This window comes from Podarcis cretensis (genome assembly GCF_951804945.1).
Source record: "Podarcis cretensis genome assembly, chromosome: 16".
Lineage (NCBI taxonomy): Eukaryota > Metazoa > Chordata > Lepidosauria > Squamata > Lacertidae > Podarcis > Podarcis cretensis.
The window spans coordinates 43,764,908-43,782,411 of record NC_137186.1 but is presented as its reverse complement, the minus strand read 5'-3'; the positions used below and the strand labels follow the sequence as shown (position 1 = coordinate 43,782,411).

Below are 17,504 nucleotides of genomic sequence, written 5' to 3'. Positions count from 1 at the left end.
TAGAGCTGTTAGATCCCAAAAGTAAGAACTTGTCAAGAATGTATAACTTGCTGTTGAAATGGAACACTCAGGATGAAATGGCAAAATCAGCTATGATGTTGGACAAGATGTTGGACATAATATTATGATGGCTGACTGGGAACAGTTATGGACCACAGGTATGAAATTTACAGCATGTAATGCCCTAAGAGAGAATTTAATGAAAATGATTTACAGGTGGTACATGACACCAGTCAAGCTTGCGAAAATTTACCATTTGTCCGATAATAAATGTTGGAAATGTAAAGAGACCGAAGGCACATTCTTTCACCTTTGGCGTGAGTGGCCTATATATTCCCGGTGTGTGTCGCTTGTTTCTGGGGCGATGCTCAGCGCCCTTTGGCTTGGCAAAGGTCTTTATGAAGCGTCTCTGAAGGGACTCGCGGCATAGAAGCAAAGAACGGTAGAGCTGGAAGGGACCCCAAGGATCTTCTAGTCCAACCTCCTGCAGTGCAGGAATAGGCAGCCGTCCCAGGCGGGGAGTCGACCGACAACCGGCATGTTCTCAGCTTTAGCCAGCGGAGGTGTCCAGGCAAGAGGCCAAGGCAGCAAAGACTCGGAAGCGCCAAAGCTGCTTCGTGTAAATCACAGAAACCATTACGACTACTACTACTAATTATTATTATTATGATTTCCATCCGCGGTCCCGTTCTCCGCCCACCCCGAGAGCCGCCTCCCGCCGGGGCCGGAGGGCTCCGCCCGCTGGGAGGAAGCGAGGGCGGGGAGGGGCTCAGCGCCGCCTGGGCGGGCCTCCAGCCGCCTCCTCCCCGGCGCCCCGGCAGGGCCGGCCCGGACGCGCCAGAAGCGGCCTCCGCAGACAGGGCCCGGAAGCCGCTCCGTTGGGCGGCCGGATGTCCGCCTCGGCTTGCTGCGAGTCACTTCCGGCCGCGCTCCGCTCCCCGCCCGGCCTCCGGGCGCCGGATGGCGCTGGTTGGCTAGAACCGGGGCGCCATTGTCATTGGCTGGAGACTACGGCCCGTCCGCTCGCGCGCTCCGCCAATGAGCGAATGCGTCGGGACGCTATGGGGCGGGCGGACACTCCCGGGCGTCGTTCCTTCCCAAGTCCCGCTCCTATTGGTGGGTCAGCTCGGCAAGGTCACGACGGCGATTGGCTGCTCTCTTCGTTCGGGGCGGGGAGCAGCTCCCGGAAGGTGCGCGGTGCGCTATGGGCAGGAGGCGCCGGTCGCGCCTGCGCGTTGGCCTCCTGTCTGCGGGGGAAGATGGTGCTCATCAAGGAATTGTGAGTGGCCGGAGCGGGGAGGGGGAAGGGAGGGGTCCCTCCTCCGGCCTCGCCCCCCCAGCGCCGCCCCCGCCCGACTCCCCCCGCCCAAGCCCCGAGGCGCTCAGGGGAGCCAGGCGGAGGGGCGGCGGCGGCGGCGGCCGGCCCTGGGGCGCCTCCTGCGCTTCTCGGTGGCTTCTGCGCGGTTTTGGGGGGGGGCGCTAGTCTTGAAGTCCAGGCCGGGCCGGCTTGTATTTTGCTCGCTGGCCGGGTTTCGTATGGGCTTCTCCGTGAGAGAGAAACTCGGTCGAGCAGAAGGGGAAGATCGCTGGGAAGGCAAGTCGCCTCTACTCCTGGCGAGCCCAGGGGCCGCACCTGCGGGGATGGGTTGATGCCAGTTCCCCTAAGAAAAGCAACAGCTTCAATTCCAGACTATGTCAGATGGTATTTAACTAGAAGAAACGCGAACTTTCTGTCCGGAGGCAGGAATATTATTTTCCTATCCATGTGGAGCTTTGCTCACTCATAAGGAACTTGGGGAGGGCGTTTAAGACCCATTTTGAAACGTATGTTGAGTGGGATACATAAAGTTAAGCAGAATTTAAATCCTTCTGAGCCTTCCTGGACACATTATCCTGTAGAGGGAGCTGCTTTGGGTTGTTCCTATTTTATTTCAGGGAATACGGGATCCAGGGAGCATCTTGTGCTATTGACTGGGCAGCACTTGCGTTATAGAATTCCTGTAATGTACCTGAATGTGGTCCATAACTGTTCCTAGTCAGCCATCATAATGTTATGTCCAACATTTTAACATTTTGTGCCCATTTAATCATAGCAGATTTCACCATTTCGTCCTGAGTGTTCCATTTCAACAGCAAGTTATACATTCTTGACAAGTTCTTAGTTTTGGGATCTAACAATTCTGTTTCCAATTTTGATTTTTCCACCTGGAAGCCCAGTTTTTTATCTGTGTTATATACCTCCATTATTTGGTAGTAATGGAGCCAATCTTGCACTCTATTTTTTAATTTTTCAAAACTCTGCAATTTTATTCTGTCTCCATCTTGTTCCAAAATTTCCCAATATTTCGGCCTCCGCGTCCACAAATATCAGAACTGCTTTAGTATTAATATTCACTTGTAATTTTTCTAAAATATTAATTATGCTCCTCGTGTTGTCAGACAAATGTCTGCCCGGGAGAAAGCCCGCTTGGTCTTTATGAATTTCTTCTACAAGCACCTTTTTTAATCTCTTAGCCAAAAAATCTGCAAAAAAATTGTAATCCACATTAAGCAGCGATATGGGGCGGTAATTCTTAAGTTGTGTCTTTTCAGTCTCTGTTTTCGGTATAAGTGTGATGTAAGCTTCTTTCAAGGATCTGTAGTATCTTGAAGTCAAACCATCCGGTCCTGGAGATTTACCCAATTGCATGTTCTGTATGGCCGCTTCCACTTCCTGATCCGTTATTTTATAATTCAACATTAACTTGTTTTCCTGAGAGATTTTCTGTAGTCCATTTATTTTCAGAAATCGATCAATGTCCATTTCTTTCTGCTTCTGTGTGTATAGTTGTTTAAAGTACCTCTGTAAGCACTTTCTGATCTCAACTGGGTTCTGTATATTCTTTCCTTCCACTTCCAAATTCGTAATAGTGTTAAGTTTTTGTCTTTTTTAAATTGCCAAGCCAACAATTTTCCGCATTTATTTGCCGATTCAAATGTCTTTTGTCTCATTTGTTTGATCTTCCATTCTATTTCCTGATTCATCATTTTCATATATTGTACTTGATGTAACTTTATCTCTTTCAGGATCTCCTGTGATTTTGGTTTTGCTCTCAGTTTCTTCTCTCCTTCCTTTATTTTCTCCAGGATTTTATCTTTTTTTTCATTCAGGGTTCTCTTCTTAATTACATTCTGTTTTATCAGAAATCCTCTCATAACTGCTTTACTTGCATCCCAGATCACTCTTTTTTCCACTGTAGTATTCATATTTATCTCAAAATAGTCTCTCAAGGTTTTTTGGGCCTTCTTAGTCATTTCTTCATTCCTAAACAAAGTATCATTCATCCTCCATCTAAAGGAACCAATTGGCGTCAATTTCATTTCCATCTTCACAGCATTATGATCAGAACAAGTCTTGGGGCAAATTTCCACTTTTCTGGTCTTCGGAACCAGTCCTCTAGTTACCCAAATTTGGTCAATTCTTGTCCATGTCATTTTGGCCTCAGAGAAGAAAGTTCCCTCTCTTCCCAGAGGGTTCTTTGTTCTCCAAATATCAGCTAAATCCATATTTTCAGTCATGTCAAAAAAGGTTTTTGGTAGTCTACCATCTTTGGTAACTACCTGTCTCTGAGCCTTATCCATATTTGTGGACACCACTCCATTCATATCAATCAAGATCATATTGTAATCCATATAGTCCAACAGAGTCTCGTGTAGCTTCTTAAAAAATTCCGATTTTCCTTCATTTGGTGCGTAAATGCCTACTATCAAAAATTTCTCTCCTTGTGATTGGATTTCAATTGCGACAAATCTTCCTTGATCATCTTTAAATATAAATTTCGGTGATAGGCTCTCCTTTGCATAAAGTACTACTCCTCTTTTTTTAACTTTATCCGATGAGATAAATTCATGGCCCAATCTTTTATTACTCAATATCTTCCTGTGTAGCCTTATCACATGTGTTTCTTGTAGACAAATCTTTTTTTTTTAAGGATATTTATTAAGATTTTGTATAATAAAACAAGCATCACAGTCAAATGAAAAAGAATAAGACATTAAAAAACAGCACAATCAAACAAAACAGAAAAATACAATAAAAAACATAGAAAAAGTAAATAAAAACATAAAAAAGAAAATCTAGTTTTTTACTTATTATCTTTATAACCCTCTTTCCTGACTTCCTCACATCTCCCTTTGCTGTGTTCCCCTTTATACAATCAAATTCAGCAATTCCTTACCCTCTTTCAAATCTTATTCAATATTATACATTTCAACCTATTATGTCTCCAGTTTTTCCTTTCTTTTTAGATCCATTTTTACATGTTCTTTGTAGCTTAATCCCTTGTATCATTTTATTTAAATCTGACATAATATTGCTCTGGTCTTTTCACCCTTTTCTTTTAAAACATTTTTGCATATTCCTTTTAACTATGTCACTGATGCCATATTATCTTTATATCCAACATCATTTTAGCATTCAAACATTTTACAATGTTTTTGGAGATAGTCTTTGAACTTCTTCCAGTCCTCTTCCATCGACTCTTCTCCCAGGTCTCGGATTCTGCCAGTCATTCTGCCAATTCCATATAGTCTATCACTTGCATCTGCCATTCTTCCAAGGTGGGCAAATCTTGTGTCTTCCAATACTTTGCGATGAGTATTCTTGCTGCTGTTGTTGCATACATAAAAAATGTTCTGTCCTTCTTTAGCACCAATTGGCCGACAATGCCCAAAAGAAAGGCCTCTGGTTTCTTAGGAAAGGTATATTTAAATACCTTTTTCAGTTCATTATAGATCATTTCCCAGAAAGCCTTGACCTTTGGGCACGTCTACCAAAGGTGAAAGAATGTTCCCTCAGTTTCTTTACATTTCCAGCACTTGTTATCAGGCAAATGATATACTTTTGCAAGCTTGACTGGGGTCATGTACCACCTGTACATCATTTTCATAATATTTTCTTTTAAGGCATTACATGACATAAATTTCACACCAGTGGTCCATAACTGTTCCCAGTCAGCAAACATGATGTTATGACCAATATCTTGCGCCCACTTAATCATAGCTGATTTGACCGTTTTATCCTGAGTGTTCCATTTTAACAGCAAGTTATACATTCTTGAAAGTATCTTAGTTTTGGGTTCTAACAATTCTGTTTCTAGTTTCGATTTTTCCACCTGGAAGCCTATTTTTTTATCCAAATTAAAGGCCTCTCTAATTTGATAATACGGTTTTTGAATGCTCTATGTGCTTTAACCTTATCGTACCACAGATATGCATGCCACCCAAAAGCATTGTTAAACCCTTCTAAGTCCAAAATGTCAGTGTTCTCAAGAAGTAGCCAGTCCTTCAACCAGCAGAATGCTGCTGATTCATAGTACAGTTTCATGTCTGGCAGGGCAAACCCCCCTCTTTCTTTAGCATCAGTCAATATTTTAAATTTTATTCTGGCCTTTTTGCCCTGCCAGACAAATTTAGAAATATCTCTCTGCCACCTCTTGAAACAATCCATCTTGTCCACAATCTGCAAAGTTTGAAACAAAAACAACATTTTTGGCAATACATTCATCTTTATAACAGCAATTCGACCCAACAAGGAAAGCTTCAATTTTTACCAAATTTCTAAATCTTTTTTAACTTCTAACCAAGATTTCTCATAATTGTCTTTAAATAAATTCAAATTTTAGCCGTCATATTAATCCCTAGGTATTTCACTTTCTTGACCACAGTTAAATCTGTCTCCTTCTGAAACCTTTCTTTTTCCATTGTTGTCAAATTTTTCTCTAAAACCTTAGTCTTTTGCTTGTTTAATTTAAATCCTGCCACATGACCAAATTCTTGAATCAATTCTAAAACCCTTTTCGTACTAGATTCTGGCTCCTGTAATGTCAAAACCAGGTCATCTGCAAAAACCTTAAGTTTATATTGTTTAGCTCCGACCTGAATTCCTTTAATCAACCGGTCCCTTCTGATCATATTCAAGAGCACCTCCAGGACCGAAATAAATAGCAATGGAGAGATAGGGCAGCCCTGTCGTGTTCCTTTTTCTATTCTAAACTCTTCTGACACCACATTATTGACTATCAATTTTGCTTTTTGTTCTGAATAAATTGTATCTATACCATTTTCAAACCCCCGTCCCACTCCCATTCCCTTAAGATTTTTCTTCATAAAATTCCAAGAAATATTATCAAAGGCCTTCTCCGCATCAATAAAAATTAAAACTGCTTTTGTATTAATGTTCATTTGCAATAACTCCAAAATGTCAAAAATGTTCCTTGTATTTTCAGACAAATGTCTGCCTGGGAGAAAGCCTGCCTGATCTTTGTGTATCACTTCATTTAACACTCTTTTTAATCTATTAGCTAAAATATCTGCAAAAATTTTGTAATCCACATTTAAAAGGGATATGGGACGGTAGTTCTTAAGTTGTGTCTTTTCAGCTTCAGATTTTGGTATAAGTGTGATGAAAGCTTCTTTCCACGACTCTGGCGCCGCCTTCCCCTCCATAATCTCGTTGCACACCTCCTTTAATGGTTGAATTAAATAGTCTTTTAAAGTCTTATAGTACTTGGAGGTTAACCCGTCCGGCCCTGGAGACTTGCCCAATTGCATGTTCTGAATGGCACCTACAGTCTCTTTGCCCAATTGCATGTTCTGAATGGCACCTACAGTGTCTTTTGGGCCTTCTTAACGATCTCTTGATCTCTTAATAAGGTGTCATTCATCTTCCATCTGAAGGAACCAGTTGGTGTTAATTTCATTTCCATCTTTACAGCATTATGGTCGGAGCAAGTTTTTGGGCAGATTTCCACCTTTCTAGTCTTAGGTGCCAGTCCTCTAGTTATCCATATTTGGTCAATTCTAGTCCATGTCATTTTGGCTTCAGAGAAGAATGTCCCTTCTCTTCCTAAGGGGTTTTTTGTTCTCCAGATGTCAATCAAGTCCATATTGTCAGTTAGTTCAAAAAAAGTTTTTGGTAGCCTGCCCTCTTTTGTTATGCTTTGTCTTTGTGCTTTGTCCATATTCGTAGATACCACCCCATTCATATCGCCTATCATGATGTTATAATCCATAGAGTCCAACATGCAACTTCTTGTAAAATTCCGACTTCCCCTCATTTGGTGCATAAATTCCTAAAATCAAAAATTTTTCTCCTTGTATTTGGATTTCAATTGCCAAAATTCTTCCTTGCTCATCTTTAAAAAGGAATTTTGGTGATAGGCTTTCTTTTGCGTAGATGACAACTCCTCTCTTCTTCACTCTGTCAGATGAGATAAATTCTTGGCCTAGTCTCTTATTAATTAAAACTTTCCTATGAAGCCTAATCACATGCGTTTCCTGTAGGCAAATTAAGTCTAATTGTCCCTTTTTTAATAAATGAAAGATCTTCTTCCTCTTCTCAGGGGAGTTAAAACCATGAATGTTCCAACTTAAAAGTTGCAGAGACATGTTGAGATAGTTCTACTTTCTTCCTACAGCTCCCAAAAGATCTTCTCCCTTTGACGGTGGTATCGCTTTCTCAGGTTCGTCAAGACCCAAGGGTGTACGTACAGAACTTGGTGGTCCAAATCCTAAGGCTCTTAATTCTTCTTCGGTCCCTTTCTGAAGGTCTTCTCCGTAGTCACTCACAAATTTTTCCTTATCTTCAACTGTTTTGATTTTAACTTTTTCCCCTTTAAAAGTAAAATATAGTCCCTGGGGGAATTCCCATCTAAAGATAATTCTGTTACTTCTCAGTAGTGTCACCAAATCTCCGTAGTTGGATCTAAGTTCCAATAGATGTTTCGGGATGTCCTTGTAAATTTCTACTCTAGAATCCTGAATCTCAAGGGTCTTTTGAAAGTGCGCACTCAGTATCTTATCTCTTTCTTCCTTCGTTCTGAGGGAGATCAGGCAGTCTCTTGACTTAACCTTCCTCCCTCCCTTTCCAAGTCTGAATGCACTTACAATTTTAAAGTCTTTATCCTCTTCCAAGGGCCAAAATTCCGCAAATTCTTTTGTCAAATATTCAATTAAATCTTCCTTCTCCATGAAGCGGAGACCCACTTTGGAAAACCACAGGTGGCAGAAGCCTGTGGTCCCGGGACCCGGCGGGCGCCAGGAGCAGTCCCCAAAACGTTGAAGGAACCCCGTAAGGGGCTCCGGATCGCGGAGGGGGTTGCGGCGCTGTGGGTCGTTCCGCGATCAACGGAGCGAAGCCGCGTTGCTGCTGCCGGTGAGCGCTGACCTTTCTTCCTAAACTTCTGATTCGGAAAGCAACAATCCGTGAGTAATAAGGATCTTACAAAACTTCTAGACCTAAAGATATTGAAAGCGGAGTGACGAAAAAAGGGAAGTCCGTCTTCCGCTGACACTGAACTTTAAAGCAAAGAGCGGGAGGAGTGGAGGCAAAGAGTGAACTTTTAACTTAATTGATCTGGGCATCCGTGGAAATTATTTTTAAGCAGAATAAGGACTTTAAGTAACTGATTATATGACTTCTATCTGGACTGTGATACCTTTCTTCCATTTGGATTACAATTTAAGCAAGAAACCCAGGTGCTGGAACTGCCTGAGTAACTGAGCAGTCAGTCTGCAGGGCTGGATACTTTGAACTTAAACTTTGAAACAATCTGAGGGAGTTTGGACTGGCTATTTTGAAACACCTTTTGGAACACCAGTAAGCACTGTTTGAAACACTGTGGCTTTTTAAATATTAACTCTGCTAAAACCTACCCTATTGAAGGCTCCTGGACATTAAATTAGACTTTATTAATTCTATTGGAATTGATTTCTTCCTTAAAGACATTTTAAGCTCCCCCTAGAGGATTTGGGATTTACAGCAGTGACATTGTTTTACTTTCTTTTTCCCGGCCTCCTGTTTGACTGTTACTATCTGGGCCGTAGTTTTCTCATGGGAAAAACTCAGCTTGACCTTGACTCTTAGATAACTCTGGAATGAGTGGCGCAAGAAAAAAGGGACCGAGAACCAGACAAACAACTTTAACAACTTTAACCGCAGCCTCTCAGGCACGTAGATCATCTGTGCCTACTCTGCCTACTTTGCCTATTTTGACTTCTGAGGAAGAAGCTGCTTCTCTGCCACGGGCAGAAACTGAGGAATTACAATTGGAAGAGATGGCCTCAGGAGCAACTGGCTCTATGTTAGAGAAAATTCTTGAAAAATTGGAATCTTTGGATAAAAAAGTTGATCAGCACATAGCTAAAATTGACCAAAACACAGAATGTTTAAATAGATTAACTGGACAAGTCGCACAGAATGTACAAGCAATTGGAGAATTAAAGGAGACTGCAGGTGAAAATCAGAAATTGGCTGAGGATACCAGCCAAAGACTGGGAAAATTAGAAAAAGAGGTAGGACCACTCAGCAAACAAGTAGGTGAACACCAGACCTATCTTTCTATGATAGAACTGCGGAACAGAGAGACCAATTTAAGGATAAGGTCGGTACCAGAGGTGGAAGAAGACAACCTAGCTGAGTTTCTGACTAAAGAATTTTCCAAGTTTTGGAACTTAGAGGAGAAAGATTTTAAAATCATATCAGCCTTCAGGCTTGGAAGACTTATAAAGAAAGAGAAGCCCAGAGATTGTTTAATAACATTGAGATCAAAGGAGGAAAGGGACAAGATTTTAGGCCTGCATTACGGAAAGTCACTGGATATTCTGGACAAAAGAATTGAAATTAACAAGGATATTCCTAAACAGCTGTTGGACCTTAGATCTGACTATTTGGAACTAGCAAGACTGTTGAGGAGCAACTCAATCATCTTCAGGTGGGATTTTCCTCAAGGATTATCTTTCACTTTTAGAGGGAAGAAGATTAAAATCAGAACACTGGAAGATAGAGACAAGTTTCTGATCGCCTACGGAGAGGACCTTCAAAAAGGACTTGAACTACCTTCGGGGCCTGGAGCACCAGGGGTGCCTGCACCCTCGGATCCTGAAGATCCAGCGAATAAGGTACCACCCCTAGAAAAATAACCAGATTTATTCAGGATGTCTCTGCAACTTTTGAGCTGGAACATAAATGGCTGTAACATCCCGGAAAAAAGGAGGAAAATTTTTCATATATTAAAAAAGGAACAATTGGACATTATTTGCTTACAAGAAACACATGTGATTAGGCTCCATAGAAAAGTATTATTAAACAAAAGACTTGGTCAGGAATTTATATCTTCAGACAAAGTAAAGAAGAGAGGCGTGGTGATATATGCAAAAGAGAGCCTGTCACCTAAATTTTTATTTAAAGATGAACATGGAAGAATTTTGGCAATCGAAATACAACATCAAGGAGAAAAGATTCTGATATTAGGAATTTATGCACCAAATGAAGGGAAATCGGAATTTTTCAAGAAGTTGCATGAGATTATGCTGGATTATCTGGATTATGACAACATCATCATGATGGGAGATATGAACGGGGTCGTATCAACTAACATGGATAAGTCACAAAGCCAAAATGTTACAAAAGATGGCAGACTACCAAAGACCTTTTTTGAATTGACAGACAATATGGACTGGATTGACATTTGGAGAACGAAGAACCCCTTGGGAAAAGAAGGAACATTTTTCTCTGAAGCCCAGCTGACTTGGACAAGAATCGACCAAATATGGATAACGAGAGGTCTGGCACCCAAGGTCAGAAAGGTGGAAATCTGCCCAAAACCTGCTCCGACCATAACACACTGAAAATGGACATGATACTTATTACCAACCGGCTCCTTTAGATGGAAGATGAATGACAATTTGTTCAGAGATCAGGAGATTATTAAGAAGGCCCAGAAGGCATTGAAGGATTATTTTGAGATAAATATGAACACTACGGTGGAAAAAAGAATTATTTGGGACGCAAGTAAAGCTGTGATGAGGGGGTTCTTGATACAACAGAATGCTGTAAGGAAGAGGATACAAAATGACAGAAAAGATAAGATTTTGGAGAAAATAAAAGAATTAGAGAAGAAGTTAAGACTAAATCCGAAGTCACAGCCGATCTTGAGAGAAATCAAACTTCATCAAGCACAATATTCTAAACTGATAAACCAGGAAATAGAGTGGAAGATTAAATTAATGAAACAAAAAACTTTTGAATCGGCAAACAAATGTGGGAAACTGCTAGCTTGGCAGTTGAAGAAGAGACAAAAATTAAATACAGTTACAAATTTAGAAATTGAAGGAAGAAACATTCAGAACCCCAAGGAGATTAGAAAGTGTTTTCAGAAATATTTCAGGATGAGGTTGAGATTAAACAATTTTTGGAGAAAAATGGACTTAAAAAACTGTCACAAGAAAATAGATCACTCCTGAACAGTAAAATAGCATGCCAAGAGATTGAAAATGCCATTCAGAACATGAAATTGGGCAAATCTCCAGGGCCAGATGGGCTAACCTCCAAGTATTATAAGACACTAAAAGACTACTTGATACAACCATTGATGGAGGTTAGCAATGAAATTATGGAGGGGAGGAGGGCGCCGGATTCGTGGAAGGAAGCATTCATCACATTAATACCTAAATCGGATTCTGAAAAGACACAACTTAAGAACTACCGTCCCATTTCCCTGTTAAATGTGGATTACAAAATATTTGCAGATGTCCTGGCAAATAGATTTTAAAAAGTTTTAAATGAAGTAATTCATAAAGACCAGGCAGGCTTTCTCCCAGGTAGACACATGTTTGCTAATACAAGGAACATTATTGACATTTTGGAACTTTTGCAAGCAGACATAAATACAAAAGCAGTGCTAATTTTCATAGATGCGGAGAAAGCCTTTGATAATATCTCTTGGAAATTTATGAAGGGAAACTTAAAAGAAATGGGAGTGGGTCGGGGTTTTGAGAATGGGATTGATGCAATATATTCAGAACAAAAGGCTAAATTGATAGTAAACAATGTGGTTACAGAAGAGTTTAAAATTGAAAAAGGAACACGACAAGGCTGCCCGATTTCCCCTTTGTTATTTATATTGGTTCTGGAGGTGCTCTTGAATATGATTAGAGGGGACCGGTTGGTGGAAGGGATTCAGGTCGGAGCGAAACAATATAAACTTAAAGCTTTTGCAGATGACCTGGTTCTGACCCTGCAGGAGCCAGAATCTAGTACGAAAAGAGTATTACAATTGATTCAAGATTTTGGTTGGGTGGCGGGATTCAAACTAAATAAACAGAAAACTAAGGTGCTGGGAAAAAACCTGACAGATACAGAGTCGGAACGGTTTCAGAGAGAAACAGAACTAACTGTGGTTAAAAAAGTAAAGTACCTAGGGGTAAATATAACAGCAAAGAATCTGAGTCTATTTAAGGATAACTATGAAAAATGCTGGTCTGAAATTAAGAGAGACTTGGATAGTTGGACAAAATTGAAGCTTTCCTTGTTAGGCCGTATTGCTGCTGTTAAGATGAATGTATTGCCAAGAATGTTGTTTTTGTTCCAAACATTGCAGATTGTGGACAAGACGGAGTGCTTCCGGAAGTGGCAGAGAGATATATCTAAATTTGTCTGGCAGGGCAAAAAGCCCAGAATTAAGTTTAACATACTAACTGACGCAAAAGAAAGAGGGGGCTTCGCCCTGCCAGACTTAAAGCTGTACTATGAAGCCGCAGCTTTCTGCTGGCTAAAAGACTGGCTACTTCTCGAAGACACTGATGTACTGGACCTGGAAGGTTTTAACAACGCTTTTGGTTGGCATGCATACTTATGGTATGACAAGGTTAAGATCAATAAGGTCTTTAAGAACCATATTGTCAGGAAAGCAGTATTTAATGTCTGGACAAAATACAAAGACTTATTGGAAAACAAAACTCCGAGGTGGCTTTCACCTCTGGAAGCCAAGGCCCGAAAAAGACCCAATATGGAGGCCAAATGGCCAAAATATTGGGAAATATTAGAAAAAGATGGAGATAATTGGAAATTGCAGAGTTTGGAGAAAATGAAGGATATAGTGCGAGACTGGTTACATTACGCTCTGATTGAAGAAGTCTTTAAAAATGATAAAAAGGTAGGGTTCCAGGTGGAGAAATCGAAGTTGGAAACAGAATTGTTAGAACCAAAGACTAAGGTATTATCAAGAATGTATAACTTGCTGTTAAAATGGAATACACAAGACGAAATGGTTAAATCGGTTATGATAAAGTGGGCTCAGGATATTGGGTACAATATTATGTTTGAGGACTGGGAAAGGTTGTGGACCACTGGGCTGAACTTCACTGCATGTAATGCTTTGAAGGAAAATGTAATGAAAATGATATATAGATGGTACATGACCCCAGTTAAACTTGCCAAAATATACCATTTGTCTGATAATAAATGTTGGAAATGTAAAGAACATGAAGGAACATTCTTTCATCTCTGGTGGACCTGCCCTAAAGTGAAGGCCTTTTGGGAAATGATATATAATGAGTTGAAGAAGGTATTTAAGTATACCTTTACTAAGAAACCAGAGGCCTTCCTTCTGGGTATTGTCGGCCAGAAGGTGTTAAAGAAGGACCGAACATTTTTTATGTATGCAACAACGGCAGCAAGGATACTCATCGCTAAGAATTGGAAAACTCAAGATCTACGCACACTGGAAGAGTGGCAGATGCAGCTGATGGACTATATGCAACTGGCCGAGATGACTGGTAGAATCCGAGACCTGGGAGAAGAGAGGGTTGAGGAAGACTGGAGGAAATTTAAGATTTATTTACAAAAATATTGTAATTTGGTTGAATGTTAAGAAGGATGCTAGATCATAAATAACTGCCTACCACTGAACTAGATCTGATTTTGACGATAAGTGAGATTAAGGAAAATATAAATTTTTTGGAGAATTGCTAGATTTTATTTAAACGAGCGGAGATAAGATTCTAAACAAGTGGGTAATTTGCTTGGAAATTTTTTTTTTGTAACGATGTAAGTGGGAGCAGGAGATGCGAGGGAGTCCAAAGAAGCGACGAAATTATGTTATGATATAAGTAATGTTATTTAATATTTACGCATTTGTATTCAAAAAACCTTAATAAATATGCATTAAAAAAAAAATCTTCCTTCTCCAATTCTGGTACCGCCCTAATTCTTAAATTATTCTCCTTATTTTTCAATTCTATCATAGACAGAAGTGCCTGGTGTTCACCAATCTGTTTGCGCATAGGTTTTATTTCTTCTTGCACAGCCTCTACTTTTTGTTTAGCCTCTTCAGCCATTTTACAATTTACTGTGGTGTCTTCCAGTAATTTTCCAATAGTTTCAGCATTTGATCTAACTTGCTGGGTCAAATTGTTAATACTAGCTGTATTCTGGTCAATTTTAGTTGATTGTTCAGTCACTTGTTTGCTTACAGCGTCCAATTTTTCATAAATTTTATTCAAAACTGTAGTAAAGTCCCCACCTGTGGCCATTCCTTCAAGTCTATATTGTTCTATGTCTTCCTCTTGTGCCACTGGAAGTGAGATTATGCTCTTGTGCCACTGCTGTGAGATTATGCTGGACTGTTTGGCTTTAGCTGATCTTGTCTTCCCACTCATCCCACTTCTGTCTATGCTTCAAGGCCAATCCCACGGTCTGCTTTTCGCATGGAAAATCCCCAAGTCCAAAGATGGAAAAAAACCCCCAGTAGTTGCGCAGCTTCAGTACTCCACTAGAGGGACACAATGTTTATCTTGAAAAGTCACAATTTATAAAGTCTTTTCCCAAATTACAAAGTGTCCCTTCAAATTTACAACAGTTGCAAATCTCCAGAAAACCTTGCAGATCCTTTTACTTTGCAGAGTTAATCATAAAAGGTTACAATGTCTCCCAAAAGTGCGAGTTACAATATGACAGCTCATGCAGCCTGACAGCTCTAGTAGTTTGGCAGCCCGATCGCCAGGAGTTCAGTATGTTTTTATAAATCCACACGTGGAGAGGGAAAGCCAAATTCTTCCTCTTCCACCTTAAAATAAGGTGAAAACTTCTGTCTGATGTTCAGATAACAGTCTTTTTTAAAGCGCAGTTTCTTAGGCAAGAGCAAATTAAACATCGTTACTTTAAGTCTTTAAACAAAGCCGGGAGACGGACTTCCTGGTTGCGCCTCCCGCTTCAGTGTCAAATTAAAGCTTCTTTTTTCAAAAGGCACGAATTCTTTAAACTTTCACCTACTCACGGGTAGTTGTTTCTTAACCAAATAGTCCCAGGAAAAAGGTCAGCGCTCACCGACAACAGCTTCGCGGCTTCACCCCATGGAAAGAGCGATCGACTCACAGCGCCGCGCCAGCCCCGTCACTCTCCGGAGCCCCTTGCGGGGTTCCTTTACAGTTCCGGGGGGCGCTGATGGTGCCCGCTGAGTCCCACGGCCACAGGCTTCTACTGCCTGTGGGGTTTCGACGGGGGTCTCCGCTTCGCCGTAGCGGACGACCCATTTCCGCGGAGCTCCCCCTTCACAGCTAGAAGGGGGCCACCATTGCCGTTCGCGCCGCCTTGTCAAGTCTAATTGTTCTTTTTTCAATAAATGAAAGACTCTCCGCCTTTTTTCCGGGGAGTTCAGTCCATTAACATTCCAACTTAATACTTGCAATGCCATGATGTGATTACTCTGATTTTCCTCCAACTGCACCCAATGCTTGCTCTTCTTCTGTTGGTAGTGCTTCTACAGTCATACCTCAGGTTGAAGTAGCTTCGGGTTGAGCTTTTTCGGGTTGCGCTCCGTAGCGACCCAGAAGTAACGGAATGCGCTACTTCCGGGTTTCGCCGCTTGCACATGCGCAGACACTCAAAATGACGTCATGCACGGAAGCAGCGAATCGCGCCCCAAGCAGACGCGGGCTGCATTCGCTTCAGGATGCGAATGGGGCTCCGGAACGGATCGCATTGGTATCCAGAGGTACCACTGTATTCTACTTAGTGAATGTGGGGGTTTTGTGTCAGCATCAGTTGTGTGGGTTCTCTTTACTATTCGCTTGTGGTGAGAGAGTTTAGGGGTGGCCCAGGGTGTGGTTGTCTTTGATTGACTGTAGTGAAATCTGTTTTTGTGTGTGAGTGGGGTGTGTGTGTGTGGTTTTGGATCAGGTTAGCCAGATTGATTTGTATGCTGTTGGTGGGTTCTTGCTGTTATCTTGTTGTGTATGTGATAAAGGGTAACTATGCCGGGGTGAAGACGTCTTCTTCGATTTGTCCCCGTGGCAGTTTCAGTTTGTTGGTTAGTTTTTCTAATAAGACTGTTTTGATACCATTACTTCTGACAGGTCTCTCCAGTGTCAGGGTTTGATGCTTCTGGCTGCTGAGAGTAGGTGGGTTATGAGCTCCTTGTGATGTGAGTGGGCATTGTCTTGGAAGATGTTTAGTAGGGGCAGTTCTGGGGTGACTTGTAATTTGCTTAGTTATTTTGCATATTTCTTGTATGATTGCTGTCCATAAGAGTTGGATTTTAGGACGTTCCCATCACATGTGGAGGTATGTGCCTGTGGAGGTGCATCCTCTCCAGCATTTTGGTGAGGCTCTGGGGCGTATTAGTGTTCGTGGTTTTAGGTACCACCTGTAAGTGAGTTTCAGAGTGAGTTCTTCTCTTTTCACTGATACAGATTTAAAGGGAAGTTTAGACCACATTCTGGTCTATTGGATGGGGTTAATCTCAAAGCCTATGTCATCCCCCATTGTTTTTTGATTACATTTAGGGGTTTTGTGGGATTTTGGAGTAGTATTTTGTATATTGTGGATACCATCCCTTTGCCATGTTTTCGAAGGTTGTCAGGGGCCTAGTTGCTGCTGACTTTACTACTGGATTGTTTAAGGGGGCATGTAATTGGTGGTGTGTTAGCCAGGCCATTTGGGTGTACCCTAGTTTGTCTTGTATTTCTTGTGTTGATATGGGTTTGTTATTTTTGTAGAAATCTGTTAGGTGGTATAAGCTTTGGTTTGCCAGGTTTTTATCTGGAGGTTTTGTGCTGCATGGAGGAATAGCAAGTGGTGTGCCAGGGGAATTAGTGGGGATGGGGTTGGGGATAGTTTACCTATTTCTTTCCATGCTTTAAGCATGGTCTGTGTGAACCTGTTTAGTGTTGTGGGGATTTCCCTTAGTTTGTTTGGGTATGCTGTGGTATGGGTATTTTCAGTTGTATTCCTCTCCAGGTGTACCCATTGTTTTGTCTCGTCTTACAGGATGTAAGGGAGTATGTGGTGAACTTGGTTGGCAATGTAATATGCTTCTATGTTTGGGGTTACCCATCTTCTGAGGAGGGGAGGTGCAGCTATTTGGGGCTTATTCTTGTTTTTTTGTGAGAGAAAATAAATGAGTGTAATTTTCTCTGCCATTTGCAAAGTTGGGCTGGGGGAATCCAGACTGGGAGGGTTTGGAATAGGTATGTTAATTTTGGGAGGGTGACAATTTTGATCATGGCTATTTTGTGTGAGAGAGTGAAGCTGGTGTTGTTCCACCTCTTCAGGGCTTTGTTGATTTGTCACCACAAGGGGTTGTAGTTGTGGAGGTATAATTTGTTGAGGTTTCTGGTTATTTGTACCCCTAGATATCTGAACTTGGTGCGGCAAAGTTTTATCTTGGTGATGCTGGTGAATTATT

The 17,504-nt window shown here is 41.4% G+C and overlaps 1 protein-coding gene across 1 annotated transcript in view; it reads left to right on the top strand.

Annotated features, from left to right (window-relative positions):
* The first annotated feature begins 1,189 nt into the window (after positions 1-1,189).
* Positions 1,190-17,504, top strand: part of PITPNB (phosphatidylinositol transfer protein beta) — a 48,461-nt gene continuing 32,146 nt past the window's right edge. Inside the window, 2 exon segments of the mRNA XM_079957844.1 lie at positions 1,190-1,252; positions 1,254-1,279. Of these exon segments, the coding sequence (XP_079813970.1) occupies positions 1,205-1,252; positions 1,254-1,279 (74 nt within the window). The 5' untranslated portion in view covers positions 1,190-1,204.